This window comes from Bos javanicus, chromosome 15, assembly GCF_032452875.1.
Source record: "Bos javanicus breed banteng chromosome 15, ARS-OSU_banteng_1.0, whole genome shotgun sequence".
Classification (NCBI taxonomy): Eukaryota; Metazoa; Chordata; class Mammalia; order Artiodactyla; family Bovidae; genus Bos; species Bos javanicus.
Genome location: NC_083882.1, coordinates 76,894,027 through 76,919,680, shown reverse-complemented (window position 1 = coordinate 76,919,680; position 25,654 = coordinate 76,894,027). Strand labels below are relative to the sequence as shown.

Below are 25,654 nucleotides of genomic sequence, written 5' to 3'. Positions count from 1 at the left end.
GCCCACCTTCCCCCGCACCGACTCATCCACCACATGGCAGCTGAAATGCAGGGCAGCAGAGCGTGGAGGGCAAGAGCCTGACTCCCGCGCCAGACTCCATGGGTTTGAATCTCAGCTCTGTCACTCTGGGCAGGATGCTGAAAGCTCTTCATTCCGCTTTACCTCACCGGACTGCTGTGAGGGTTATATAAGTAAACTCACAGAACGGACTGGCCCACAAAGAAGGGTGTTTATTATCATCTCCTGTGGGCGCCCTCCCTGATGCCAAGCTGACCCACCCCATTCAACAGGTTCACAGCACTGGGAAGCACTGCTCCCTGAACTCCTCCAGTGCTCTTCGCTCCTGCAGACCCGTGCTCTGCAAAGCGCACCGCCTGTGCCTCATTCACAGCCGCGTCCCCAGCAACTCGGGCAGGCCAGGCCCACTGTGTTGATTCAAAACACATGTTCGTTCTTTGCTCTTTCCCTCCAGAGTTGCCTTTGGCCAGATGCACAGAAGGTGCAGACCTGGCCCCAGACACCTGGTGAGCTCAGCACAGAACAAAAGCCACCCTCACAGCCCTTAGGTAGGGACAAAAGCTGCCAAAATAACCTTCAGTCTGACCCAGAGACTTGTGAGCAGTGAGCCAAGTCTCTCTGGCCTTTTAACCCTCAGAGTCATCCTGTTTAGGACCAAAGAGAAGTACACAGACGTCCCTCGGGGAGCTGGGTGGGAGAGACAGAACCTGGTACTACGTGCCCAGGCAGGACCACCTCCGCAATGATCAAACAGGCACCTCGAGGAGTTCCCAGGGAGGCGGGCAGAACAAGCCCCCTGTGGGCTGACAGGAAAACTTCACAGAAGATCCGTAAGTGGTTCACCTTATTGAGGGTCTTGGGGAACAATGTGGTTGTCTGGAAACAGGAAGGGAAGTCCCTGACCTGCTTGTCACAGACTGGCCTCTATCGGGAGCCCAGAGAGGAAGCACACCCACGCTCAGACACCCGAGCCTCTCTCAGAGCTCTGTGGGGTAAGGCGAGGCTGTCAGCTGCCCGTCTCCACCTCCACCACCTCCGCCCAGGTGCTGAAGCCCAGGTCCTTGTGGATGAGCACCAGGCCGGGGGCAGGGCCCGGCTCCCCAGGCGCCACAAAGCACTTCTCCTGGCTCTGGGAAATGGTGACCTCGAAGATGTCCCGGGCCGGGGTGCCGTCCCCTTCGCTGCCTGCATCCTGCAGGAGCACCACGGTGGGCTCGGATGTGGCGGGCGGCTCGCAGGGCAGGCTGGCGGGCGCCCCGGGCTGGTGGCTGAGCTGGTGCCGCCTGAGGCTCTGTAGGAGCGCGTAGCCCATGCCGCAGGTGGGGCAGCGGTGGGGCTTGTCGGCCAGGTGGGATTTGAGGTGGCGCCGCAGCTTGGTGGCCAGCGTGTACGCCCGGCCACACTGCGGGCAGGGGAAGGGCCTCTCCCCTGAGTGCAGACGCTCGTGGGCGCGCAGTGTGTGCGGGTCCCGCAGCGCCTTCCCACACACGGGGCACAGGTGGGCCTCGCCCGTGTGGGAGATGAGGTGGCGCCGCAGCTCGGGCCGCTGTGGGAAGGCGTCGGCGCAGTGCGGGCAGCGGTACGGGCGCTCCCCCGTGTGCAGCCGCAGGTGCCCTCGCAGGCTGCCCCGCTGGCGGAAGGCACGGCCGCAGTGTGGGCACGGGAAGGGCTTCTCGCCCGTGTGCAGCCGCATGTGGTTCCGCAGCGAGCCCTGGCTGGCCAGAGGCCGCCCGCACACGGGGCAGGGGCACGGGGTGGGGGCCGCCGCCGCCTGGTGCGTCTTGCGGTGCAGCCGCAGGGAGGGCCGGCGGGCGAAGGCCTTGCCACACTGCTCGCAGGTGAAGGGCCGGGCGCCGGAGTGGACCACCTGGTGCTCTCTGAGGTCCCGCCGGGTGCCGTAGGCCTTGTCGCACTGCGGGCAGGGGAAGGGCCGCACGCCGCGGTGGCCCAGCGTGTGGGCTCTGAAGCTCTCCTCTGAGCTGTAGCTCTTGCCGCACTCAGTGCAAAGGAAGGGCTTGTGGCCCGTGTGCACGAACGTGTGCTTCTTCAGGTGGCAGAGCTGCAGGAAGGCCTTGCCGCACTCCCCACAGCGGTACCGTCGGCCCTGTTTTGGGGAGCCTCCCGCCGGGCCAGGGGGGCTCCGCAGGCGTGCAGGGAAGCCAGGGCGCTGCGGCTCTCCAGTCGCCTGGGCCCCGGGCTCTGAGGTCTTCGCTCTGGGTGGGTGCTGACCGCTGGGGCTCCGCAACTTCTTGACCAGGTGAGCACACAGCTGGGGGGCCCTGTCAGAAGAGGAGGAACTGGCCTCACCCCTCGCAGGGCCCTGCTGGGGAGCGGAGCTGCTCTGAGGCTCAGGTGGCGTCTGGGTCTGGGGCGGGTCCTCCTCGTCCACGCTGTCATCTGCAGGCAGCGGGCCAAGTGGCTGGTTCTCCTTGGGAACCGGGGGCTGGGGCTGGGGCGTAAGTCCAGGGCTCACCACACTCTCTGCCTGGATGCTGGGGGGTGACTGGTGACCGGGATCTGCAAGGCAAGAGAAGGGCGCTGGGCTTAGTAGAGACGGTAGCAGGTGGTCATGGTGGTCTCACCAGGAAGTTCTAAGAATACATCTTCTCCTCCTCCGCCCCTGAACCACGGAGGGAGCCATGACACTGACTCTTCCCTGGAGCATGAGCCACGCGCTCTGTTTCTGGCCAGTCTCAGGGGCCTTCTGGGGAGACTCTCCCGAGAACCGCCGTGTTCTAGACATCTGAGTGATTCCTAGAGAAGGCCATCCCAGAGTGCCCTCATGCTCCCTTTCGGTACAGGCAGGCATTTCTGATGAGCTGAGACCACCACCTCCTCAATTTAGCTCCTCTGAAAATAAAGGAACCCACATCCCCAGCCCAGACAGAAAAAAAAAAGTAAGAAAATTGGGAACTTTACACACAGCTTGCTGTCTTCATCCAGGTAACCCTACTATTCTGGGAAACTTAACTCAGAAAGATAAAACATGCAAACATCTATACAGCTGACCCTTGAACAACACAGCTCTGAACTGCACGGCCCACTAATACGTGGATTTGTTTCAACAGAAATTTCAACCACAGCACTAGGTAGTCACGGGTAGATGACTCTATAAATGCAGAATCACCGATACGGAACCTTGGATATGGAGGTCTAACTGTAAGTTGTATTCAGATTTTTGACTGCCCAGAGAGAGCCAATGTCTCTAACTCCTGTGCTGTTCAAGAGTCAACTATACTGTTCATTCCATGGAAAAGACTCATTATTCATCAAAAAGAGCAGCCAGTGAGTTTACATCCCCAAACTCCTTAAACCTCTCACCTGAAAATTCTAGTCTTGCTGCCTCCATGATCCTAAGCCCCTGTCATTATGTCATGATCCTTAACCCAAGCCTGATCATACCCCACCCCTATCCCATACTGGAAAATCCACCTTATACCACACTTTCAAATTTCAACAAATATCCAGGCTTTGCCCTTTCCCCTCAGAAAAGCTACTGTTCTCCCCTGCCAGCTTACACCGTGAGCTCTGCTTTATCTTATCAACACAGGTAATTCAGGTGAAAACGTGGGAAGCCAGCGTTTATCTGGCACATACCTGGGCAAGGTTCCACTGCATCCTCCCCAGGGCAGGCCACTTCCTGTCGCACGGCAGACTCCACTTCTGTCACCGCTGCTGCGGATGACGCTTCCTCTAGCCTGGGCTGGGGGGGGCTCGGGCCCTCGGAGGGAAGCTGGGGCCACAGCCGCAGCTCAAAGCCCGGCGGCACGCGCCGGGACACCCGCAGGTGCAGCCTCTCGCCGATCCGCACCGGGGCCACGTTCCCCTCGCCCTCCAGCCTGCCCAGCTGCACAAAACTGCAAAGCAGAGCACGGGCTAGCCCAGGAGCTCCCTTTCCAGCGGCCCTCCCTGAAAGCCCCAGCTCCTGGACAGTCTGAGTCCTAGAGGACCCGGTGCCTCTGGGAACACTCACTGCAAAAGATCCCTGGGTGGGACTTACAGACCACTTCCGGCTCCACCCCCTGCCACTACACCAGGCCCCAGAGGAGCATCTCCACTACACACTCTCCTGTAACTTACCTAGTCCAGCCTGCACTCTGCTCACAAGCACACACGTCTCCCCATGAGCCTAGTGACACGTCCTGAAATAAACCAATAAAAGTCCTTCTCCCACGTGCTGGAGGGGCCAGGGTGAAACCAACAACAACAACAAACCCTGATGGAAGCTTTCCTGAGACAGATCTAAGATGAAGTCCCTGGGAGGTTAATGGTCGCTGGTCTGCTGCTCCAGGACTACGCTGTTTGAGTTTTCATTCAATAAAGGCCAAAACCAAAAAACTGTCCCTCACCTCCTCTCAAGGTGTGGCTGCTGCTGCTAAGTCGCTTCAGTCGTGTCAGACTCGGCAACCCCATAGACGGCAGCCCACGAGGCTCCCCTGTCCCTGGGATTCTCCAGGCAAGAACACTGGAGTGGGTTGCCCTTTCCTTCTCCAATGCATGAAAGTGAAAAGTGAAAGTGAAGCCGCTCAGTCGTGTGGAGGATTACTAAACTGAACAGCACAAGCAGTAAGACTTACCTATGAGTTCAATGAGGCACGGCACAGAACTAGTTATATGACAAGGCTTTAACTCCATGGCTTTGTAATTCCAAAAACCTTTGCTCTTGACTTTTGGGACTACTGACACTCCTCTAATCCACCTTTTCTTTTCTTTTTTACATTTCGGCAGTGCCACAGTGGCACGTGGGACCTTGGTTCCCAGAGGATAAGGGATGAAACCCCTGCCCCCTGCGGTGGAAGCAGAGAGTCTTAACCACTGGATCGTCAGTCCCCTCTACTAACCTACCTTTTAAAAACTTTTTGCACCTCCTTAGTTACCACAAGAGAGGGGAAACAATCCCTGAGAGACCGGGCACAAACCACCTCCTATCTCTTGAAATACTCTGCACCTTCTAACAAACTGGAACGTTATCTGGAAACGTCTAATTTTCAACCACGATGAGGAGACGCCTATCCCTCAATACCTCCTTCCGCTTTGGTTCCACTCCATTTCCCTTCTGCTCGGAGACAGACCCCTCTTCCAGCGGCCCCCAGAGCAGTCCCGGCTGCAAGGGCTCGCCGACACACCAGACCCCCAAGCGCTGCTCCGCGGTGAGTGAGGGGCCAAGGGCCAAGCCCCGGGGGAGGCTCTTCAGAGCGAGGATGGCTCGGGTCGGTCCGGGCAGGACGTCTTTGAGTCCCGGTGCACAGCCTTCGCTGGGAGGGCTCCATCCCGACTCCGGGCCCAGGCGTGGATCGGGGGCTGCGGGGAGAGAGGAAGCGGCCCAAAAGGTGGTGGGGGTGCCGAAAGGTGGGGTGAGGAAGGAAACGCGAGGTCCAGCTAGGCTTTAGGAGTCTGAGGGATCTCTAAGGGTTCCAAGAGAGCCCTCCGCTTTGAGGGCTCTTAAGGCCCCAGCGATTATTCGGAGGGCACCGGAGGGGGACGCCAGGCTCGGGATGAAACCGGTCAGGGAAGAAAGAGTTGACCAGAGAACGTCCGGGGTTGCCAGAGCAGAGCGGAGGGTCGGAAACACCCGCAGGTCACTCACCTAACTGCAGTCTCCCCCTCCCCAAGAGCAGCTCCTCTGTCGCCTCCATCCCGGGTCAGAAAGCCTCCTTCCGCCGGAAGTGAGCTTCGCCTTCTCAGCTTCCCCCTGAGGAACCGTCACGGACATCCAAATTCCCTTTCGGGAAAGAATCCAAAGAGTAAGACCTCACGGGTGCACAGGACCGGGGGTTTGGGAGTACTTGGTGAGGCCAATCTCTGTCCGAGGACAATACGAGCTTAGAATTCGGGAGGTCCCCCCGGGGATCTGAGTATCCGGTAAAGAGGAACTAATTGTTCTAGGCGCTTCCCCCGGTCGGGACCACTGGGACAGTGACACTGTTCCTCCTCCTGGCGGGCACGTACTCAGGCACGTACGGAAGGGGAGGAGCTTCCGCGAAGGCCCCGTTGGGACCCGGCGGCAGGTCGGAAGTGGGTTGGAGGTGTGGCGGAAGTGGCTGGGGACTGAAGGGACTGGGAGGGGGCGGTTCCCCGTGAGACAGAAGAGCCGGATGTTTGCAGATCTTTGACAGGCGTGGCAGGGAGAGCGGTGCCCCTCCACGGTGAGCTGCGGGGTGCTGGGTCTCCCTGGGGGTGACGGGGGCAGGAAAGGGACCGGTCAGATCTTCTGAAGGAAGGGGGTTCGGATGGGGAGGATCGGAGCAGAACCGCGGAAGGGACCGAGGATGGAGTGGGGCCTGGGAACCTGGCCTTCCCGCTGCGCGGGCTTTGCTTCACTCGGATCTGAAGTGAGAGGACTTTACTTCCTCGTTCCTGGCCGCCTCGCTGGCTGTCATCGAGCAAGCTCGTGGGAAGGGGAAGTCTCCCTGGTCCCAGCTGGGCAAGCACGAAGACCAAGAGGTTTGGGGGAAGAAGTATTCCACCTTTGCCATTTCTCGGCAAATTACATTTTCGTATTCGTGACATGGGATACTTAAACCCAAGCCAGGTTTGGTAAACCATGAGTTTCTGTGCAGATGTGATTGTAGTTGGAAGTTTTGCCGCTGTGTTGTGAGATTTGCATTTTCACAGTTCTGGAGTCCCACCTAGGAGGGCGATCCCAACGCCAGAGAATACGATTTCATGTTGTTTATTCCAGTTATCCACGGAGGAGATTAGGGAAGAAGCTTTACTTTGCCCTTTTTGTAGAACTTTGAGAATCGCTTGAATAACAGTCCCTTAGAGAAGTATTGAAGGAATTGACCTGCACAAAGGGACCACCTTAAGGTAGACATGGATTAGAATCTTGACTTTGCTGTATGACCCTAAGCAATTGCCTTATTATTTTTTTTTTTTTCTGGTGGTGCTGCTGCTGCTGCTGCTAAGTCGCTTCAGTCGTGTCCGACTCCGTGCGACCCCATAGAGGTTTCTCAAACTGTAATGGGTTTTACATACCTCTCTTGTTTTACATAACCTCACTGGTGCTGTTGTGAAAAAATAATTTGTATCCAGCTCATGGATGGTTGGTTCCCTTTTCCTCTTAGGATACAAATTGACTTGTTCTGTTACTCAAAAAAATAACTGAGCATCTACTCTGTGCCAAATGTAATTTTGAGTAGGTCAGGCAGGCTTTCTTAAACAGGGCCTGTGAATCCCTTAAATTTCATGCAAGATTTCACGCATGTGCTGATTTTGCTGAGCGAAAAAGCCACTAATTTCTCCAGAATTTCAGAGAGCTCCAGGACTTCTGCCTAAAATGATTCTTGAAGATTTTTGTAAAGTTCAACATTTTACCAACTGAGAAGGGAAAATTTACTCTGAAAGTAAAGGCTTCGCAGGTCGCTCAGTGGTAAAAAATCCACCTGCAATGCAGGAGATATGGGTTCCATCTCCGGGTTGGGAAGATCCTCTGGAGAAGGAAATGGCAACCCATTCCAGTATTCTTGCCTGGAGAATCCCCATGGACAGAGGAGCCTGGTGGGGTCACAAAAGAGTCGGACATGACTGAGTGACTAAATAACAACAAAAAGAGTGTTTTGCAGAGTGGTGCAGGACTTGTAAGTGACAGGAGTCTTGGGCAGCCAGGATACTTCTTTTCCACTATTTTATGTTCCAATTTCCCTGTACTAGCTTCCCTTCCCCTCCCACTGAATGGGAGCTGAGCTTCTGGGCTCACTTGGGCAAGAGCTGTTGGTTGGAAAGTGATGAGAGAGGCCGGACTGGCTGGGAGGGGGAAACAAGAATGATTAGTTGTGCTGGAAAAGGAGGTTATGGGGCAGGGGAGGGGTCAGTTTGGAAGAACTGGCAAAATGCGACAGTTACTGGAAGAGGTGGGGTTAAGCTCATCTCCCTTTGAGAAAGTGTCCCTTTCCCTCCCTCATACATACTTCAACTCCCAGCTGTTTCTTCTAATCCTGTTGTCCACTTTAGCATAAGTATTTTAGAACACTGGACAATTATATTTCTAGGAGGAACCTTCACTTCTGTAGATGAGGAAATTAGGCCTAGATAGGAAGAGGACTTGCTCAGCATTTTGTGACCCACACAGCTCTATGGCCCAGGTCTTGGTGTATCTCATCCCATGCCTTTTTCACAGCATCAAATACCCACCGTGAGCAGGAAGACTTCTCTGGAACAGCTGGGGGCAGGGCTGAAGGAACTCTTGGTGTCTGGGCAATAACCCAGCAGAAGGGATGGAGAGAAGGCTCAGGCCTGGAGAGGGTTCCTGTGAGCTGCATTCTGTCCCTGTTACCTGGCGAGAGGGGTCTCCCTGGGGGAGCCTTCACAGCCTCCTGGCTGAATGCTGGGGCAATGCTTATTCCTGAATTAGGTGTTGGAGGGTCGAAACGGAATGGGGAGCTGGGGTGAGGGGTACAGCGGCACTCAGTGGGAGAAATGCATTCCCAAACAAGAAAGGACATCTTTCTTGTGTTTGTGGAAAGGGACTTTTGCTCTGGTGATAAGCAGTGAATAAGGGTAGCAGGTAAGGCCAGAGGACAGGAAGAAGAAGAAAAAGAAGTGGTGTGTGTTTTTTGGGTGGGGCAGGGGAGTTGTTTGGCAGCTCAGTTTTGGCTTCAGACCTTCAAAGAGCTTTTACCACTGAAGCAGTGTGGTTGCTCTGGTAACAGGGTAGTTGTTGCTAGTCTGTTGCTACATAAGGAAGTAGGGAGCTGCTGGTTTGCCATCCAGAATCTTTGCCAAGACGTGCACAGGAGGTTGTCATGTTGCTCAGAGGTGTCCAGGGTCTGGATCTGGGCCCACAGTTCTCGCCTCTTCTCCCCTACCCGCGTCTGGGTCTTGTCTGCACTCCTTATCTGCCCTGCTGAGTCTCTGACCATATATGTCATTTTTCGGGGCTCCAGGAATGCAGTGGACTTAGAGCAGCCTCTCCTGCGGGGTTGGCCGAATGGGTTGAATTAAAACTCCCCTCCCTCACACATCTGGTGAGCTGGTGAAGGCAGAAGGGGTGAACTTCTCGTCAGGGCCGAGGGCAGAAGGTGCTGCCTCCAGGCTGCATGCAGCCGCGTCCCTAAGGCCAGACCCCAGACGCGAGCAGACCCAGCGTCGGAGCTGGCTCTTCTCCCTGCCCGCCTGTGGCAGCCGCTCTGCTAGTCTCCACCTCCCGGGTCTCTGCACTCTGGGTATCGTGGGCTTCCTCCTCCCCCACCTGTACCCTCCGATCCTTAAGGTGGTCTGAAACCAGCATCAGGAGGGCCCCACAGAGTAGAGTGGGCTTGGGAGCCTCCAGGAGCCTGCAGATTGTCCGCGGTGACTGGCAGGCAGATTGCATTTCCTGCTGCTCGATCCTGTTCTGGGGCAAACCCAGCTGGGCCCCGTGGCTGTGGCCTTTTTCCTTTGCCTCTGGCCACCTCCTGCTCCCAGGACCACAGCTGACCCATTTCAGGCAGGGATCTGGAGCAACCCTGTGCTCCTTAGATTCTTGCGCAATCTTTTCCCCATAACTACTGGGGTCTGGGAGGCGTCCGTGCCCTGTGACCCTGGAGGAGAGGGGCACGGGCCTCGACCCTCCGCAGCTGGGATGGCAAGGCTGACCCAGCGGGGCAATGGGCAGTGCAGGGTGTGGCGCAGCCCTTCCACATCCAGCTGGAGGGGCCTGACGGTGGGCACTGAGCCGTGCCCTCTGTTGCCCCAGCTGCCTTTCCTGACAGCGTGCCAGAAAACCATGGAGCCAGGAAAGCCAGGCACTCCGTGGCGCTCTTGGCACGGGGGAGAGATGTTGAGGAACAGGGACAGAACAGGGGAGCAAAGAGTGGGGGCCGGAGGGCTTGCCGTAGAAGACATGGGTGAAGAGAGTGTCTCACTGAGCAGCCAGCTCCCTTCTGTCTCTCAGGGTTCTCTGTGGGTTCTGCCGTGTGGAGCTGTGAGGTGCAGGCTTGGCCATGGACCCGCTCTCAGAGCTGCAGGACGACCTGACCTTGGATGACCCCAGCCAGGCTCTGAACCAGCTGAAGCTAGCTTCCATCGATGAGAAGAACTGGCCCTCAGACGAAATGCCCGACTTTCCCAAGTCAGGTGGGCGCAGCCCAATGTCAGCAGCCTTTGGGTGCCTTAGAAGGGGAGACTCCCCCGCACTTCCTGTGGAAGGAAGACCCTGGGAGGACGAGGTGGGGGCAAACAGATCAGCCCCCATCAGAGCAGGTCAAATCAGATGAGGGTGGGGCTGGGGCACAGGCCTTACCTGGGAAAGGGCCAGAGAGCACGAATCTCAGAGGGGGACGTTAGCGCAGCCCCCGGCTCATCCCCTGACTTTGCCGTGTTCCTCAGATGACTCCAAGAGCAGCTCCCCAGAGCCTGTCACACACCTGAAGTGGGATGACCCTTACTACGACATCGCCCGGCACCAGATCGTGGAGGTGGCAGGTGAGCGCCCCTGCCCCCCAGCCCACACTTAAGGAAGCCAGCCCCTTCTGCCTGAGGGCAAGGGGCTGCAGGGGAGGGCCAGGCATGACCCCTGACTGGGGAGCTCTTCCGGTTCCATGTACCATTTTTTTTTTCTTTTCAAGTTCACTTTATTTTTGTTTTTTGTTTTTTAATCGGAGGATGATCGCTTTACAGTGTTGCGCTGGTTTCTGCCATACAGCCACAGAAATCGGCCATCAGTGCATGTGTATACACACACCCCCTCCCTCTCGGACCTCCCTCCGCCCCCCAGACCCACCTCGCCCCTCTCGGCCACGGCAGGGCACCAAGCCGAGCTCCCTGCACTTCGCATTCTTTCAACAAGCAGACTCAGTTGTGAGGGCCGCTGGGTCTGGTCACCCACAACCACCTCCCGACCTGTGACCTGGTCTCCGTTGGCGGATGGCGTGTGGGAGGCATGCTGAAAGCCCTGGGTGTGATTCCCAGGTCTGCCTCTGAGCGCCTTTCCTCCTCACAAGGTTGCTGAGATGATGACGGCAATGAATGTATGTCAGGGCCTGGCCCACAGCCAGAACATAGTTGGCCCTGAACACGTGTTCATGCGGCTCCCTGCCCTTTGCCTCAGGTCAACTTTGCTACCCCAGGAATTCCGAGGAATCCCAGGGAGGTGGCAGTCCCTCTGGGGAAACCCCAACTCTAAGGAAGTCTGGAATGGCAGAGCCTCCTTGCGGGAATTAGGAGCCACGTGACTCCTGGGGCATCGGGTTCCCCACACATGTCCTACCTGCTAAGAACAGGTGTGGAGGCCCCCTAGAGTCTTGGCCTCAGTGAGTGCCCACCCTGCTGTTCATAACACGGGGCCCAGAAGACCCCTGCAGCAGGGAGGAAGCAGAGACGTTGATGACCTGGTTTCTGCCCTTAAGGTCCTCCTGCTGAAGGAGGAAATTGAAACTGTAGGATCCTTTGTCTTTCCTTCAGCTGTAAGCAGGGTGACAGCATGGCCCTGCTCTGAGGTCTTGGGGTGGACTAAGGGAGCCAGATGGCTTGTGGCCCCCGGAGCCCTGCACCTTGCTGGCCGAGGGGTACCTGGAGGCATCTGGCCACAGGGAAGGGGCAGGGAGCCCCATCTCTCCTGAATGCTGGGCTCGGGGAGGGGTGGGGAAGTTGAGAGGGTTGTCCCTAACGTTTCAAGGAGTTTCCTTGGCATCGATGTCCCTGACGCCTACCCTGGTCTGGTTTAGAGAACTTGGTGGTGGCCTCTCTCAGCCCTACTTAAGCAAGGCCAAGAGTTCTTTAGTGATCTGGTCCTGCCCTGAGCACAGGAGGGTCCCTTGAAGGTTTAGAATTTTCCCCGCTCCAGGAGATGGACCTGGTTGGGAGTGTCTGATGTGAAGGAGTCTGTCTCCTGACCTCCTCCTGGCGCATGTGCCCAACTCACCGGCACAGCAGGGTAGGCTGCCCCCAGCCCGCCACGGATGTGACCCTCGAGAGCCGAGCGGCAACTTGTTTCTGTCTCTCCAGGGTGTGATGAGCCTGAGGGGGCCCAGCCAGGTAGGTGTGTTGCTGGCTCTCCGTGCTTGGCCTTCTCTGGGCTGTGGATCAAGAAGGGCTCTTGGTGGAAGCCAGGTGGGGCCAGCTTAATTGCAGCCCCACTCCCAGGAGCTGGGAGCTGGTGGTGCCGGTGGGGGCCAGGTGGAGATCACAGAGGATTATAGGAGGTTTGACAGCGTGGGAGCTGTGCGGGGACACGTGCAGAGCCCCAAGGGCACGGTGCCCCAGAGGAGGGAGGAGGCCCTGTCCACGGCGGGTCTTGGGGCTGCTTGGGAGCCATGGCCTGGCCTGAGTGCTGGCTCGGGGCCCCTCTCGGGGGGCATCCCCCGTGCGTGTGCCTCTCTGAGTGCTGAGAGGCGTTCAGATTGGCACTGCCCGAGCAAGAGTTGTTTGATGAAGACTATGGCAACGTCCAGGGAGTCGTTTCCTGGCCTTGGAGCCCCTCCTGCAAGGGGCAGTGCGTTACGTCCCCAGCTCCTCTGCAGTCCTCCGTTGTCCTTGCTGGCATGCTCCACAGTCAAAGCTGACTGGTCCACATGGGTTCTTTCCAGTGGCGTGCTGGTAAATGTTTAATAGTTGGTCCTCCAGAAAGGAAAAAAAAACCCAAAAACTGTTACTGTACTATTTGTAGCATTTTCAGTTTCTACCTGCCAATAGCAGATTTCAAGCCACCAACAGTGATGGCAGCTGGCTTGCAGAATCGCCGGCAGTTTAACCTTTGTGCAAACGTGCCCCAGCTCCCACCTCACCTCCTCGGCTGCCTGCTCTCAGGTTGTGGGAGGGTGCTGGTCCGGCCCATCCGGAATGCCTGCTGGAGGAGGCGCGCTGTGGCTGACTAGCCCCCAGGTTCCCCTGGGAAGTTCCTGATCGGTGTCTGGGGAAGGCAGAGGTTTCATTCTCAGGCGGCTGGTCTTTTCCTGGCGCTGTTCCACAAGTGCCCGGCCCGCCCTCTGAGCCCTCTCCCTCAGTGCTCTGGGGACACAGCTTCTTCTTTCCCTTCAGTCTCCAGGGTAGAAGTCTGTTCTGAGATCAAGAGGGGACTCCCAGGCCTTTTTTATGCATGCGCCTTGGAGGAGCAGTTACCCTGCCTACTGGCAGATGCCCGAGCTACCCAGGACTTGGGCAGCTGGGGCTCCACTCCAAGGAGGAGAGGGCAGGCCCTGGGCCTGGGGCTTACCCATGTCTTGTTCCTTGCTGCTCTGAGATTCTTGCCACCCAGTCTCTCCCTGACCGCCCCCCTACCCCCGACTTTGTCCCTCATCCCCATCCTGACTTCACTTGCATTTGTAAAACATTTACTTTGGAACAAGCCCAGTAGTCAGCATTGAGGATTCATTGAGGAAAAATGTACACTCCTTCTTTCACGGATCATACAGTCCAGTGACGTGGTTCTTGAAGTGGTCAGGCGGCCTCCTTGGGGATATGAAAGGTATGGCCCTCTTTTGCAGAAAACACACGCATGGACTGGTAATATCTTTTCTCTAACATCATGGCGTTGGTGGGTGCCCATTGGTGGAACCCCGGTTCAGGATCCAGTGTCCCATTTACAAGGTGCTGGGGCAGCTGAGTGGTGGAACCACAGGCCTCTGGCCTCTCGCCTCAGTGGCTTGCTTAACCTGTTACCAGCTCTTTAAATCCCAGGGCCCTGTGAGCTCAGACCTCCCGCCCTGCCAGAGTCCTCAAGTCTGCCAGCCAGTGTGTGTGTGTCAGTCACTCAGCCGCGTCCAACTCTTTGCAACCCCATGGGCTGCCGCCCACCAGGCTCCACTGTCCGTGGAATTCTCCAGGCAAGAATACTGGAGTGGGTAGCCATTCCCTTCTCTAGGGGATCTTCCTGGTCCAGGGATCGAACCTGGGTCTGCTGCACTCACCAGCCAGTGAGGGTTACCTTACTGTTGGAAGGCAGTGATGACAGTCTTTCAGAATCCTCGATGCTCCTCCCAGCATTCCCCCTGCACCCTGGGTGTTTCCTCTATTCAGAGAAGAGTAGAGAGATGATGCGTTCCCCCTCCCCCCTCCCCCAGCCACAGGCTCGTAGTAGGAGGCCGAGGGGTTATTAAGCTCCCGACTGTACACAAGTCTAACCTTCGTCCTTGCCCCCTGCCAGCCTGCTCTTCCTTCTGTCGGAGTCAGTGGGAAGTGAATCAGAGCAGGCAGCAGAGCCACCCGCCGCTGGCCGCGAAGGAACCCAGCGCCTCAGGATCTGGGCCAGGCTGGGAAGGAGAACAGGTGACACCTGCTCCTTCAAAATAGACCTGCTGGATGGAGCGGCACCGTCTCCTCCTCAGGAACGCTTGCAGAAGGATCTCGGCTTGTGAAGTCTGGAGAAAGTCTGCCCTGCGCTTTGGGAAACTGCCTAGAGCAGTCTCATAACCCAGATAGCACTGTGAGCAAACTCAGAAATAGAACTGTGCCGGGCTGACCTGTGCCAGGCGACCGGCGCTTCCTGAATCCCCGTCACGTTGCTGGGCTCTGGACCAGCCCTGGACATTCAAAGACTGACACGGTGGCACCTGTCTGTGAGCTGCTCATCACCCCCAGAAGAGACAGACACGAAGACAGTTATACAGGAGAGTCAAATCGTCGTGACAAAGACGGGTGACAGTTCACGCGGGGAATTGCCCCTGGCCTGCCCCAGGGAAGGAGGAGAGACACAGGCTTCTGCTTGGGACGAGTCTTAAGGGTTCAGAGGAGATAGTGGAGAGGAGCAGAATTGCCTGGTGGAAGTCCTGTCTGTCTGGCATGAGAGGCAGATGCTGAAGCCGCCTGCCGTGCACTGGCCTGAAAGCGTGTGGAGTGTGAGCCTGCCACGGGGGGATATGGGGCCAAGCCTGGATAGTCCTGTGAGCCTTTCTGAGGGGCTTTTACACAGCTCAGGATGGGGTTCAGGAGGAAAGGGGAGTCAAGGCAGGAGAGACAGGCGCAGGTAGATGTTTCTAATTCTCCACAGCTGGAAGTTGGGGCAGTTTAGAAAGAAGAATGGAACCAGTCTCTGGGCCTGATGGGAAACCTGATCCAGGAAATTCTGGGAGGGCCCTGGCTAGCACCTTTCAGGGCCAACAGAGGCTTGGCAGTGTTCTGAGTGGAGATGGGATTGTTGGAGGGGTTGATCCAGAGGCTGGACATGATAGTCGGACTCCTAGGAGCCTGGGAGGTGCAGGCTCAAGCCAGAGCACCAGCAGGGACTGAGGCCATGCCGCCCACATTCCAGAAGCCTGCCTCAGCCTTGAGCAGAAGGGCAGAGCGTTGGCAAAGCACTGAGTCCTGGGTTAAGTCACTGACCAGAAGGATCATGAAGACCATGGTTCATTAAACATGGAGAACACTCAGTAGTAAGGTGTCAAGGAATCCCTTAGTCCTCAGAGGTGAGAGGCAGACAGGCCATGTGGGCTGTGTAAATGGCTTTTTATTTGCCTCTGCAGGAGGGGCATTAGGTGAGTGTGGTCTGTGACTCTGGAGAGTGTGAGGCTAAAGATGAAGGGAAGGGCCCTGGGACATGGGGCATGGGGGCCGAGCCTTATCCCCACCCGGCTTTGTTTGGGGTCCCTGGTCCACACCCTGGAAGAGCATCTCACCTTGGGAGGCTGTCTCATGTCTCAGAAGCTCCCCGGCTTCATGACAAGGCCAGATGGTCAGACCATGAAATAGTGACTCATTTTGGACAGACATCCCTCAGGGACACCATGAGCGCTTTTCCAAAGCATCATAAACTCCTTCGAACTCCACGTTCTTTAGAATATCCTTAAGGAGAAAGAAATGATTTGTAGAAATGTCCAGAGATCAATCAACTGTGGCCAATAGTTCTGATAGTAAAAATCAGAAAGTGCTGTTAGTAGTCAAGACAAAGACATAACTATTAAGTCATCAGACTGATTTCCTCGGTGGCTCCAGGCTTTCTGAGAAGGTGGCTCCAAGAAGTTTTTCACATACAGGCTGTTCAGAGCGGGTGCTTCTGGGATAAGCGTGGAATTATAAGATGATGTGTGGCAGTTGCTTTGGCGGCTGTGACTTGTTTTGTTTTCTTTAGTTATGGTGAAATTTACATAATGTAAAATTAACGGTTTTAAAGTGTTTAATTTGGTGGTGTTTAGTACAGTCTCTGGAGAAGGCAATGGCACCCCACTCCAGTACTCTTGCCTAGAAAATCCCATGGACGGAGGAGCCTGGTGGGCTGCAGTCCATGGGGTCACTGAGGGTCGGACACGACTGAGCGACTTCACTTTCACTTTTCACTTTCATGCACTGGAGAAGGAAATGGCAGCCCACTCCAGTGTTCTGGCCTGGAGAATCCCAGGGACGGGGGAGCCTGGTGGCTGCCGTCTGTGGGGTCGCAGAGTCGGACACGACTGACGCGACTCCGCAGCAGCAGCACGTTCTCACTGTTGCACAACCACTGCCTCAGTCTAGCTCCATCGTTTCGTCCGCAGCTTCACCCGTGCCACCCCCATAACCACGAGCGTCAGGCCCTAGTCTCCCTTCCTCCCAGCACCTGTAACCACTGACTTGCTTTCCTTTGCTACAAATTGACCTACATAGCTCATAGAAGTGGGACCAAACAGCATGTTTCCATTCAGGTTCTTTCACTTAGCACCCTGGTGTCAAGGTTCACTCACAATGTGGCATGCATGCTCCCTGCCTTTTTATTGCCAAGCAGCAGTCCACTGCACAGAGACACCACATCTTCTTTATCCACCCATCCTCTGATGGACATTTGGGTTGTTTTCCATCAGGCGTGACTCTTCAGAAAGTCATATTGTATTTTTTATACCCCGGGTCAGCAACCCTGAGAGCACCCTGTCCTTCTTTCTTCAGTGACGTGCCCTCGAGTGCAGGCAGCTGCACAGAGGTCTGTCTGCACGGCCCCCGAGCTAAACGGCACGGGTCTCCAGGCCTGGCCCCTTTCAGATCCTCGCCTGACTGCTCATGGCTGATCACACACTTACTGTCTTCTGTCTTTCTCCACACCTAGGAGATGACAAGTACGGGCGGAAGATCATTGTGTTCAGTGCCTGCCGAATGCCCCCGAGCCACCAGCTGGACCACAGCAAGCTCCTGGGGTGAGTGCCCACGGAGGGTGGGGGGGGCAGTGGTGGGCCGCGTGCCCGGATCTCTCCTGCTGCGAGGCCGTTTTTCTTCCTGCCCCTTCCTGCCCTGGGAGCACCGAGCCAGCCACCTCCCTCAAGGCCTCCCCTCTTCTGCCGAGCCGGTTGTCTCACTTTGTTTATCTGTCCTTGGCTGCGCCGGGTCTTGGCTGCTGCACAGGCTTTTCTCTGTGTCAAGCGCGGGGGCTCCTCATTGCAGTGGCTTCTGTTGTGGCGGAGCACGGGTTCCAGGATGCTCGGGCTTCAGCAGTTGCAGCACGTGGGCTCAGTACCTGCGGCTCCCGGCTCTAGAGCACAGGCTCAGTGGTTGCGGCACACGGGCTCAGTTGCTCCGTGGCATCTGGGATCTTCCCAGACCAGGTGTGCAACCTGCATTGGTAGGTGCATCCTTTACCACTGAGCCATCAGGGAAGCCCTGTTTTTTTATTTTAATAATTTTATTGAAGTTCGACTGTGCTGGGTCTTCGTTGCCGTGCGGGCTTTTCTCCAGTTGCAGTGAGCGAGGGCTTCTCTTTGCCGGGGCTTCTCTTACTGCGGACCACGGGCTCCAGGGCGCACAGGCGTCACGAGCTGCAGCTCCTCAGCGAGCCATTTGACATCTGTGGGGTGGGCTAGGAATCAGACCTGGTTTCTAGTCCTGGAAGCCATCTGCGTGACCTTGGCAAGTGTCTTCATCTCTTCCAGCTTCTTTTCACTTTTCTTAGGGGATGATACAGCCCTTGTTCCTAGGAGGAGTGAGATACTGCTTGGGAAAATACTTTGAAAAGTCAGATACTGTCCAAACATGAGGCCTGATTAAGATGATGATCAGTCTGAGGCGGTTACAGTTGTTCACCATTTACATGAATAATTACCATTAATTGTATTTTGTGCCACATCTGGTGAAATGACTTCTGTACGTATGTGGGTTCTGATAGCGAAATGGATGAAATAGCTCTGGTTGGTCTGGAAATCTCCGGGGGCAAGTTCGAAGGCTGATTGAAAGCAGAAGTTTGACAGGCTCTGTTCTGATAAGTGTGGGTCCTTGGGCCCCCACCAGGCGTGCGCTGGGCCCACAGCGCGTGTGTGCAGGACCCGTGGAGGCAAGGCCATAGCTGCCTTCCTCCTGAGGCTCCTTCTCCGTGTGTGCACAGATTCCCATCTTGTACTCCTTTCCCGACCACTTCAAAGCACTCCGCTCGGTTGAGAATATCTGCCCTGCCCTTACCAGCTCTTTGGGGGTCCTGAACGGTTGTGTATGTGGAGGGGCTGGTGTGGGGTCAGGGACAGTCTGGGGCTGCTGCAGCAGAAAGGCGTGGGGGCGGGGCGGGGGTGGCGGCATACAGTCTCTGCAGTCCTGTGAGCCAGGGCCGGGCCGCGTCTCTGCAGTCCTATATGACTGCTTTCCCTCTAGTCTCTGGAGCCCTCCTCCTGGGGCTCCTGAGCCGCGCAGGCAGGCAGAGCCTTGCCCGGGCCTGTCCTGCGGCCCAGCCAGGAACAGGCCAGGGACCCCTGCCTGAGGGGGGCTGACTCACATGCCCTCCTCTCTGGTTTTATCTCAGCATCTGGCAAGGCATGGGACAGACTCCTGGCCGAATGATGGTCTGAGTGGGAGGAAGTCAGAGGAGGAAGGTGGGAAAGCACCCAATTTTCAGGAGCCAGCTTGCCGAGTAAGGCTGCCCCCTACTCGGGGGCTTTCGGAAGCCCTCTGTCTTACCCAGGAAGACACCCATCCTGTCTTACCACCTCCACCCAGCCTGGCAAGGAAACCTTTCATCTCGCATCAGTCCTGTCATCTTGTTTCCAGCCTGATTATCTCAGGCTTGGCTTTTCCCAGCTGTCCAGTCAGATCTGGGGGGTTGAAACAGAAAGTGCCTGAAGCTTGGATGCAGAAGACCAATGAAACTCCAGCCCTGCCATTAACTAGCTGTGTGCTTGGGTCAGGTCTCTCCTGAGCCCTATAAAAATAAGAATTGTGCTCACTTCACCAGGTTGGTGTGGGCCTTAGGTAAGAAAATATACATGAAATGCTATTGTATCCATCTGTATCACAGATTTCAAGAATTTAGAAAAATGTAGATAGCAATTAAGAAGAAGTACAGAGAGCAATAAAATGTCCCATAAACCCACCACCTAGAGAGAAAAACCACTGGTAATATTTCACGTCCTATTTTTTTTTCTGTAACATGTATTGGACTCTATAGTCAGTTTTATGTATTACATAATGTTTTTATCTTCTGAGCATTAGACATTCCTCAAGGACATCCTTTTAAAAAATTGTTATCGATATATATGTGTCCAGGAAAGCAAGCACATTATGTACACTACTTGATGAATTTTCAAAAATTAAATACACCCAAGTCATCCACACCCACAAACCTCTCTTTGCTCTTCCAGTCACTGCCCCAGTGTAACCACTGTTCTTACATCAGGCTTCACAGATTGGTTCTGTCTGCAGAAACATCCTGTGGGGCATTCTATTTATGGGTGTCCTGTGATTTATTTAACCAATTCCCTACTCTTGGACACTGAGTTTGCTGCTCATTTTCCCCCCCATTATAAAACAGGCTATAATGAACAGACTTTTATTAAAACACTTCTGTCCATCTCTGAGTAGTTCCTTGGGATAAATTCCTGGACACATTTTTACCAGGTCAAACAGTATGAACATTTTATAGCTTCTGATAAACACCACTTCACTGCCCTCCCAAATGTCATAACATTTATCAAAGGATGAGTGTATTTTCACTACGACCTTTGCTGTTTCACTTGTCTTTGTAAATAAATCAATCGTGCGGCACACAGGCTCTTAGTTCCCCCACCAGGGATTGAAGCCATGCCCCTTGCAGCGGACGCTCTGAGTCTTGACCACTGGACCACCAGGGAAGCCCCTAACTTTTGCTGTTTTACAGTTGCAAGATGCCCTCTTTTTATGTGACAGCTTTTTTTGCCAAGTGCTCAGTGTGTATAAGGGGTAAATTATTGGGCAGTGATGATGATCAGAATTAAGATAATCAGTCCGGCATCAGGCACCTCACATGCCCACCAGTGCTGTCCCAGCCGGGCACCCGTGGACCAGCATTCAGGTTATCCTCTCTGGGTTAGGTCAGATTGTGTCTGGGCACTTAGTCCCATCCTTGGCCACTTTTCCCGGCTCCTTTCCTCCTTCCCTGCGTCTCCTTGGAAGCCCTTAGCCTCCCCACATGGAGCAGCGTTCCTCCTGGGACCTGGGAGCTGTAGGCCAGGCAGGACAAGGGTTTTCCCCAGGGCTCCTCTCCCTCTCTGGAATTCATATTCATTCACTTCCTACTTCCCCACCTCAGATGAGCCCAGCAGCCACCTGTGTGTTTGTATTAGATAGTAGGTATTGTGCTGTGAGGATTGGGAACTTGAACTGTGGGTCCTTGGTCCACAAGCTGTCCAGAAAAAACACTGGAGCAGGAGAGAAGGTCCTCTGTCCACTCTGATCCCCTTTTACAGTGCTCCGCAGCCAGCCCAGCAGGTGTAAAAGGCAGACCTGTCCCATGGTCAACATGGCCAAACTTGGGAGTCAGTTCACCTCCAGGCTCTCCCACAAGCTTGACCTCTCTGAGCCTCACTGCTGTCACTTGTAAGAGGGGAATAGTGTCAGCCTCCATTATAATGAGGAAGGCGTGAGATAGTGTATGCCAAGTGCTCGGTAGACACTGAAAGCTTAATCCTGACAAATGGTGACCGCCATCATCATTGACTCACAGCAGTCCCGTGAGGGGAAAGACTGTTACCATTTTGACTGGAGGTATGTGAGGTGGCTCCAGTAGGAGTCCTGGTCTCCTGACTTCTGGTCAGTGCTCAGGAGAACTGTTGTTGCTACTGTTATTCCTCGCCCAGCCCGGCTGTTCCTCGTCCACCACAACATGGTGACCAGTGGTGCAGCCAGAATAGACCGGGCAGGCCGCGGGGGCGGCGGAGGGGGCAGCTTCTTGGGGCACGGGGTCTGTCTTACCCGGGCCTCCCCTGCGGACACAGCAGGCCTGAGTGGGGCTGTCCCTTGCAGGTACCTCAAGCACACCCTGGACCAGTACGTGGAGAGCGACTACACGCTGCTCTACCTACACCACGGCCTCACCAGCGACAACAAGCCCTCCTTCAGCTGGCTCCGGGATGCCTACCGGGAGTTTGACCGCAAGTGGGTGGGGGCCTCGGGGGAAGCTCCAGGGCCTGGGGGCCAGCACCTCTGCCCTATGCTGGGCTGCCCTCTGCTTGGGCAGGAGTGTGTATTCCATGCCCCGGGGGAGGCAGGTGCCCCCCGACCTGGGTAGACGGAACACTAAGACTCCCAACTTGGAACGGCCTGGGCTTGAATCCCAGTTTCTCTGCTGACTCCCTCCATGACCTTTCATGCTCCTTAAGCTCTCCGAGCCTGTTTTCTAATGTGTAAAATAGGGCCGCAGTGGCACTTAACCTGGCAGGCCTACCTCGAGTCATCGAGTCAGGAAGCGCACATCAAGGCCCAGCTCTGCCTGTCCCCTGAGCGCCTGTTCTGTCTCTGCAGGTACAAGAAGAACATCAAGGCCCTGTACATCGTGCACCCCACCATGTTCATCAAGACCCTGCTCATCCTCTTTAAGCCCATCATCAGGTGTGTGGGGCCAGGGCGGGCCCTGGTCTCTCATGCCCCACTGTGTGCTGTGAAGCAGGTCCCCAGGAAGCCACCCATCCTGGGGACAGACTGGTCAGGCCTCTGCCTGACCCGGGTGGGCCGCTGAGAGTGCATGGAGGCCTGCTGGAGCCAGCCCGCCCTGGACCCACATGTGTTCTGTCCCACCGACAGCTTCAAGTTCGGGCAGAAGATCTTCTACGTGAATTACCTGAGCGAGCTGAGCGAGCATGTGAAGCTGGAGCAACTGGGGATCCCCCGCCAAGTGCTCAAGTGAGGCCGGGACTGGGGCTGTGTGTGCCCAGCGGGCACTCTACATGCAGGTCATGCCTGTGTGGGGAGAGCGTGCCGGCCAAGGGGAGAAGCAGCCTTGAGACCCCCCGGATACACCGAGGACGCAGATGTAATGAGAAAGAGGCAGTACCTGGGGTCAGAGTGAGCGAGTTCAGGTCCCATATCTGCCGCTGAGAAGCTATGTCACTGAATCTTTTTTTTTTTTTTTAGTTTTAAGTGGCGTGTAATTGCTTTACAATGTTGTGCTCCTTTCTGTTGTACGGCCACGTGAATACACTCTGTGTGCACAGTACAGCTCCCTCACCCAGGAGCCTTCCTCCCTGGTGGACAGAGTAGGGGAGGGGGAGGGGTGGACAGGTGAGAGAGTAGCCCTGAGATACAGACACACCTTGTGTAAAACAGAGAGCCAGTGGGAAGCTGCAGTCTGACAGGGGGAGCTCAGCTCCCTGCGTGTGATGAGTCTTTTTGAAGTCTTCACTTGCTCCTGGGCAAAGCTGGGTTGGTTGGAGGACTGTATGAGGTCACCCATGTAAGGCAGCCCAGTGTCTGACACACAAGAGTTGCCATAGTGACCGCCCACCCAGGTCAGGGGCCCGACCCTCCCCACTGCTCCCTTAGGTATGACGACTTCCTCAAGTCTACACAGAAGAGCCCCGCGACCGCCCCCAAGCCCATGCCACCACGGCCCCCTCTGCCCAACCAGCAGTTCGGGGTCTCCTTACAGCAGTGAGTACGCGAAAGGTGGGGTGGGGCTGGCATCCGGGGCGGGGAGGGCGGCAGGGCCCTCACAACCTCGTGCCCACAGGCTTCGGGAGAAGAACCCAGAGCAGCAGCCCATTCCGCTTGTGCTGCGGGAGACCGTTGCCTACCTGCGGGCCCACGGTGAGTGCCCGGCGCACCCTCCGCCCTCGGGGAGCTGCGGGGCAGGGCTGGGTGGGGTCCCACGTGCACCAGTACCCGCCCTGACCCGGATGGGAAGCCCAAGGTGCGCGGAAGGGGTTGGGGGATTCCACACGGCGCCCCAGAGCTCTGAGACTCACCAGGCCTGGCCGTTTGCCAGCTCTCACCACTGAGGGGATTTTCCGGAGGTCGGCCAACACCCAGGTTGTCCGGGAAGTTCAGCACAAGTACAACATGGGTGAGTGGCCCCCAGAGATGTGCTGAACCCCGAGGGCCGGTGCAGATCGTGTGTGTGTGTGTGTGTGTGGTTTTTTTGGCATTTGGTATGATTACACGGGTCTCACTCCTGCCTGCTTGTCCCAGACCCACTTCCTCCTAGATGAGGTTTCTGGAGGGAGGCGAGGAACTGCCGTGGTGTGTGTTCAGGGGCCCCACTCGGCAGACAGCCGGCCCTGTGCCCCTGTCTCGTGGGAGCCGGGGCTTGTGATCAAGGGGCCGGCCAGGATTGGCTGCTGGGCTCCGGGCCCCGCCCAGCGCCTTTCCGCGCCCCGCCCTCGCGTCTCCAGGGTTGTCTGTGGACTTCGAGCAGTACAACGAGTTGCACCTGCCGGCTGTCATCCTCAAGACCTTCCTCCGCGAGCTCCCCGAGCCCCTGCTCACCTTTGACCTCTACTCGCACGTGGTGGGCTTCCTCAGTGAGTGGCCCCCTCTTCCCTCCCCAGCGTCCGCAGGGTGGGGTCGCAGCTGGCCTCAGAGCGCGCCTGTCCGCCCAGGAAAAGTCTGTTTGGGGGTCTCACTCGAAGCCTTCTGATGGGGCTTCCTGAACCAGTCTGGCCATGGGCCCGTGTGACCCAGGCGCCCGTTCCTCACAGACATCGACGAGAGTCAGAGGGTGAAGGCCACTCTGCAGGCCCTGCAGACGCTGCCTGAGGAGAACTACCTGGTGCTGCGTTTCCTCACTGCCTTCCTCGTGCAGGTAGGGCTGGGGGCCGGCCTCTCCGCTCCCCTGGAGTGGGGGTGGGGGGCGCTGCTCCTGGACTTGGGTGCCGGCGCGGGAGGCAGGGGTCTGTGGTTTCCGGCTGCAGCTCCCCCCTCCAACCCCGCCGTTCCTCCCGCAGATCTCGGCCCTCTCTGACCAGAACAAGATGACCAACACTAACCTGGCCGTCGTCTTCGGCCCTAACCTGCTATGGGCCAAGGACGCCGCCATCACCCTCAAGGCTATTAATCCCATCAACACCTTCACTAAGTTCCTCTTGGATCACCAAGGGGAGCTCTTTCCTAGCCCCGATGCCAAGGGGCTCTGAGTGCCCGCCCCGCCCGCCCCCTGCTCCGGCAGCCCCCACTCTGGACTCTCCCTCCTGGCTTCAGCCTTACCGGAGCCAGGGGATCCTGCCCGGAAAAGGGGCTCTGAGTCCCCTAGGAGAGGGAAGCTGGAGCCCACCCCCAGACAGCTCCTCCTCCCTTTCTGGCTGGCCCACCTGGCCGGCCCTGAGGCCTCACTGTAACCACAAGACCTTGTCTCTTCGCCTTATTCTTCTCACTGCCTCCTTGGGTCCCTGGCTCCTGCGAGGCTCTGTGGAGCTGGCTCCAGCAGCCACTTCCCTGCTTCCTCCTGCCTCTCTCCCTGGCAACTGGAGATGCCAGAATCACTGCCGGCTGGGCTGGTAGCCGGGGCTGGTCCTCCCCCTTCTGCCTGCTGGGGAAAGAAAGGCTAAGCTGGTTGGACTGGCCCTGCTGAGGCTCCTCCCTGTCTGGGTGCAGGGAGCACCCAGATGACAGCACCCTGTTCCTGTCATCTTCCCTCTTACGGCTCAGCCTTTGGCACTTCCACAGTGAACGGACAGCAGGCTGGAGTCCCACAGCGGCCTTCTCTTCCGCACATCCTGGGTCCGCCTTTCCCAGATGGTACTGCCCCCCAGGGCGTCCTCACCCCCCCCTGGTTCTCCTGCCAGGACTGGGAGCTTGGGTGACAGGGCTGCGTCCCTGCCTCTGTTCAGAAGAGAAGCCCCACTCTCAGCCTGGCAGTCCCCTAGGGTCCGGTCAGACCGGTGACCAGCAGCGCCCCGCCCATGCCCCGCCTTGCCTCTCCTCCCTCCCCAGTTGGACAGATCCTTGGCCTCGTCTGTTGTGGAGGCACAGGGGGGCCCCTGCTGGCTGACTCAGGGCCTCAGATGGCTGGTGGTTCCTTCCTCCAGTTGCGGACTCCTGGAGGGGCTGGGTAGAGACTTTGCTGATTAGATTGGCCCCTGCCAGGTAAGTTCTAGCAGCCTCCCCCAGGACCTGGTAATGGCGGAGGCCCCTCTTTCCAGCTGTCCCTTCCTGGTGAACCTCCTTCCTGAGGCCTTGGTCAGAGCCCACACCGTGGAGGCCTCACTGACCAGCCCTGCCCCATCTGCGAGTTGGGCGTGGTCTGGGCCCTGACCTCACTGGGCTCTGTCCCCAGGACACTGGCGTGTCAGGACCCCCAAGGACGGATGTGGCTGTTGCCAGCCACTGTGTCTCCAGGCCAGGCCCAGGCTTCTGCTGTCTACCTTCCTTTGTATATCAGGTGTTGCTCACCATCCCATTTACTGGGGAGCCTCGTGGATCTGTTTGGTCTCTCTCCTGTCCCCCGCCCTCACCACTAGTCTTTACCCTGGGGATGCGGGGACCTGTGCTGTGAATCAAGCGTTCACATTCATGCTTAATGGCTTCCTTGGCACCAATCGTGTATTTTACCTTTGCACTTTTTATATTTCAGTAAAAATCGAGATGGAAAACTTTG

At 56.7% G+C, this 25,654-nt stretch overlaps 2 protein-coding genes across 4 annotated transcripts; one reads left to right on the top strand and one right to left on the bottom strand.

The window, feature by feature from the left end:
- Positions 1-214: 214 nt before the first annotated feature.
- ZNF408 (zinc finger protein 408) lies at positions 215-5,971 on the bottom strand. Its single transcript, XM_061381341.1, has 5 exons — positions 5,606-5,971; positions 5,042-5,319; positions 4,099-4,160; positions 3,616-3,875; positions 215-2,535 (listed from the first exon to the last, which is right to left on the bottom strand). Exons 1-5 carry the CDS (start codon positions 5,652-5,654, stop codon positions 1,025-1,027), a joined length of 2,160 nt encoding a protein of 719 aa, XP_061237325.1. The 5' UTR covers positions 5,655-5,971; the 3' UTR covers positions 215-1,024.
- ARHGAP1 (Rho GTPase activating protein 1) lies at positions 5,711-25,654 on the top strand. 3 transcript variants are annotated; one of them, XM_061381361.1, is made up of 13 exons: positions 5,711-5,762; positions 9,893-10,074; positions 10,327-10,422; positions 16,943-17,030; positions 21,091-21,222; positions 21,589-21,675; positions 21,868-21,966; positions 22,606-22,713; positions 22,793-22,869; positions 23,048-23,125; positions 23,454-23,582; positions 23,760-23,863; positions 24,006-25,654. In XM_061381361.1, exons 2-13 carry the CDS (start codon positions 9,942-9,944, stop codon positions 24,192-24,194), a joined length of 1,320 nt encoding a protein of 439 aa, XP_061237345.1. In that variant the 5' UTR covers positions 5,711-5,762; positions 9,893-9,941; the 3' UTR covers positions 24,195-25,654. The 3 variants fall into 3 exon arrangements, with proteins under 3 accessions (XP_061237345.1, XP_061237343.1, XP_061237344.1); XM_061381359.1 differs by lacking the exon at positions 5,711-5,762 and adding an exon at positions 6,041-6,164; XM_061381360.1 differs by lacking the exon at positions 5,711-5,762 and adding an exon at positions 6,061-6,164 and having other exon boundaries at positions 9,875-10,074.